This window comes from Anopheles arabiensis, chromosome 3, assembly GCF_016920715.1.
Source record: "Anopheles arabiensis isolate DONGOLA chromosome 3, AaraD3, whole genome shotgun sequence".
NCBI lineage: Eukaryota > Metazoa > Arthropoda > Insecta > Diptera > Culicidae > Anopheles > Anopheles arabiensis.
This window is the reverse complement of record NC_053518.1, coordinates 86,161,778-86,165,834: the sequence shown is the minus strand read 5'-3', so window position 1 is coordinate 86,165,834 and position 4,057 is coordinate 86,161,778. Positions and strand designations below refer to the sequence as shown.

Genomic DNA, 4,057 nt, shown 5'->3' with positions numbered 1-4,057 from the left:
CTAATGTTAAGTATAACAAACTTGACGCCTATCCGTATGCTTTTGAGCGCTGTGCGCAATTATCGGTCAATGTTTTGTTTTCACACAGCTTTCGCTTTTAACATATTCTACTGACAGTGCCGGCACTAATGAACGTTGCAAAAGTAGATCATCACGTTACCCCGCTGTATGCACTGTGCAGTGCAATATAGAAGGGTGTGTTGTGCACACCGTGCTCACAGTATCACTTAACCCTTCATCCAACAGACTGACGGCAATCATTGGTTTTAAAGCAATATAAAGCGATGGAACATCTTCAGTTAGCATCAGTTGATCATAGTTTCCTGTGGAATTAAGATGTTACTGTGTCTGTTAATATTGGTGAGCGTTGCAGTTCCATCTACTCTGTCTACATCAGACTTGCCGATACCAACAGGTATTCCCTACAGGGCACGAATGCTACCGTACGAGAGAACATCTGTAGACGGTAAGGCACGAGGCGTGCGTCCTGAGTACAACAAATCGTGATTTTGTGTCTGATGCTCTGTTATCTTGTCTGGTCTTGCAGATTGCGAGTTGCGATATTTTAGAAGTGTTTACCCGGATCAGTTCATTTCATCCGGATCGCCAGCATTTCCTGGTGAGTTTGCTCACATAACGGCTATCGGTTGGACACAGCCAGACGGTACCGTTCAGTGGAAGTGCGGGGGATCGTTGATATGGGAGAGCTATATTCTCACTGCAGCACACTGCTACGCCGATCCGGACACGTAGGTCATACTACCACAACCAAAAACACACGACAGTAAAAGTCCGCCTTGTTGTGCAGAAATCTTCCACCGGATGTAATTCGAATAGGTGATCTCAATCTCTTTGACGCTGACGATGATGAATTTGTACAGGAGAGGAAAATCGTACAAATGATACGACACCCGCTGCACAATGCATCCACCGTTTACTATGACCTTGCGCTGTTGAAGCTGGATAAAAAAGTTATGTGAGTCATTTGAAAGTTGTGTTTTAAAGCGTCATTTGACACTGAAATATGCATCCCTACACTGTAAGCCAAAGCGAAGGAGTTATCCCAACCTGTCTGTGGTTGGACGACAGCATACCGTTCTCAACGCTTGAGGTTGCTGGATGGGGTCAAACCGGATTTGGTGAGTGAAAACAATATGTTACTCTTAATCATAGGCAGCACAACTTTTATAAATCTGCCTGTGAATAAATCTCCGATATTTTGTAAATACTATACTTCGATGTGAGTCATACTGTTAGTTTATTTAGAATCGCTTTGCGTCCCAGTGATAAGTTCTTTGATGCTTTTGATGCAGGTAAGGAGAAGTCAAATATGCTTCTGAAAGCAGAGCTGAAATTGATGACAAATACAGATTGTGCAAAGTATAACAATAAACGCACTCAACGTCGACTGGGTAGTGACCTAGCTGATCACCAACTGTGCGCCTGGGATGAGGTAATGGACACATGCCCGGTGAGTAGAAGCAATTGAAGTGTGTTCGTGTCCTTTGTAGCGTAACAATATTTGCTTTGAAAACTCTTGCCAGGGAGATTCTGGAGGACCGCTACATTATAATCTGTACTATAAGCACACGAAAATTCCGTTTCTTGTTGGGGTAACGTCGTTTGGTAAGGCGTGCGCAGTTTCGCAGCCCGGTGTGTACGTAAAGGTTGCTAAATTCAAACAATGGATAATAGAAACGCTACAAGAGCAAGGTGAACAAGTGACGGCCTTCATGTTCGAGCCGCTGGCCTGCGCTTCAAGAAATTCCTATACGCGAGCAACATTTGATCGAAAATTCGATGAAAGGATGTATGTCACGAGTGTTCAAATGCTGTGGCCGCATCAACCACCTCCCGACGCATGTGCTGGTATTCTAGCAGAACCTGATGCAGTTGTAACATTGGCGCAATGTGTCACCTTCAATGGGTAAATGGAGTTCACTAGTAGCCCAACATATTTAGTTATGAAAAGTAAAAAAACCTGGCTATTTCTAGGACTTATCCATCCCGTGTGAAGTTGTTTGATTCGGAAGTGATTGATATAACGGAAATTATTGTGCATCCAAACTACACAAAACAAGCGGACCGCATCTACAACAATATTGCAGTTCTTAAGCTTAAGACCTTCTCACACTTTCGCCCACAGTGCATACTCTATGGTTTTAGCGATTATAATAAGTATCAATTGCCTGGTTTCACCCCGGTTTCACATGGCAACAATCACCTTGAAGGTAACTATATCAAGTCTGCAAGAAAGTTTACTGTTTCTTATCAAACTATTCTCCGTTTTCAGTTATTCGCAACGATGATCCAGCGCTTGTGAAGGTCATGTTATATGAAAATCAGACGTGCAATCTGACTTCCCGAGGCCTTCAAGACGATCATTTTTGTTTTGGAAACAAAGAGTTTCTTGTTCCGGGTGCGTGCAATCTAGTTCTGGGTGGTGCAATTTATAATTTGGTAGAGCAGCAACCGTATGGATTGCATCTTTTTGGGCGTGATTGTGTATTCGGAGAACCTTCGGTGGGTTTACGGCTTGGATTCTACAAACCATGGTTGGAGTCAATCTTTCTGCCTAAGAAAAGCAATGGAGAAACTTCCCACACTTCTGATGTACTGACTTTCATTGACACAGACCTGTTTAGAGGTTATCGATGCAGCTACTCAAATGGAGACGTGGGTATATGCGTGCCGGTTACCGACTGCTCTTCTATACTATATGTGGAAAAGATGCAAAGGAGAGTTATTTTTTGCAGAAGCACTGGGGTGATCTGTTGCCCAAGCAAGCTTCTGACAAGACACCCATCTGAAATAGAGACAGAATTTAACGATTGTGAAGCACGATACCAACACTTGAGGAAGGAGCGAGGGGATAAATGGAAAGCAGATAAGTCGCTTCAGTATTCACACACGGTAGGTAGCATCTAGAACGGTGTTGAGGTGTGTGATCGAAGTATTTCTAACACTCCTTCACAGGCTTCGATAGGATGGCATCAAGAGACAGGTTTGAAGTTCGAATGCTTGGGATATCTCATCAGCACCCGCGGTGTAGTAACGGCCGCATCATGTTTGCAGAAGCAACCTACCGATCCAACGATTGTACGTCTGGGCGAGCAAGGATGGAACAGTGAGCAGGCTAATCTCAGTTATGGACTGATTGAAGTCACAGCTATCCATCCATTGTATGATGAATCATCGTTAGAGCACGACATTGCGGTGATAAAGCTAAAGGAAGCCATCACACCACACGTACACTTGTTTCCGGCGTGCTTGTGGCAAAATACAACCCATTTACCAGTGACACAAATCATACTAAATAATGGTGAGTTGGAGCTAAAAATGTTACAAAATGTACGTGATCTTATATAAAAAAGTGTTTGTTTTCAGAGTCTGGTGAGTTTGAAGACATACATCCGTTGTACAAAACGGACTGCGAAAAACGGTTAAATCTCTCAATAACCAAACCGGAAATAGTTTGCATGAATGTTGATTATGAACCCTGTACGTTAACAAATCGAGTGTATCTTGAGTATTCATTCCTGAATTGCCTTAAGATACATCAGGATAAGGTTACAACTGTTGTTAGCAACCGTCATTGCTACCAAGCAGGCAATCCAATAGTATGGAGAGAAGAATACGAAACCGAAGAGCCAACAGATTATCTGGTTAGCTTATACAGTCATGGGGACTGCAATGCCCAAATCTCCTTGCGCATTGTTCGACGTGTTGCGTTCTATGTTGAATGGTTTGCCAAAGTGCTCAAATAAAAAGAGATAACAATAGAACTGTTTTGGCTTATTTAAATGTTTTAAGTGAACGATTTGATGATTTAAACTTCTCCATTCTCCATAACCATAACCGAAGTTCTCCCTTAACCATAACCGTAACTATCTATATTTGTTAAATATTATAGTCTGGTTTGTGTTTCTAAAATAGAGCGGATTTATAGGAAAACTATCTGCTCATAACTATAAAATAATTTCCTTCATCAACACCGCCAGGTGAGCGTCCGGTGATGGTCGCTTCATTAATTACTCCCCTAGACTTTCGAACCTAT

The 4,057-nt window shown here is 42.5% G+C and overlaps 1 protein-coding gene across 2 annotated transcripts; it reads left to right on the top strand.

Annotated features, from left to right (window-relative positions):
- Positions 1-205: 205 nt before the first annotated feature.
- On the top strand, positions 206-3,785 carry LOC120903679. Of its 2 annotated transcripts, XM_040313245.1 has the most exons (11): positions 206-466; positions 548-619; positions 725-749; positions 809-976; positions 1,045-1,139; positions 1,314-1,471; positions 1,545-1,927; positions 1,996-2,231; positions 2,294-2,913; positions 2,977-3,322; positions 3,388-3,785. In XM_040313245.1, the coding sequence occupies exons 1-11, from the start codon at positions 337-339 to the stop codon at positions 3,765-3,767; spliced, it is 2,613 nt and encodes an 870-aa protein (XP_040169179.1). In that variant the 5' UTR covers positions 206-336; the 3' UTR covers positions 3,768-3,785. The 2 variants fall into 2 exon arrangements, with proteins under 2 accessions (XP_040169179.1, XP_040169177.1); XM_040313243.1 differs by having other exon boundaries at positions 207-466; positions 548-749.
- The last annotated feature ends 272 nt before the right edge of the window (positions 3,786-4,057 follow it).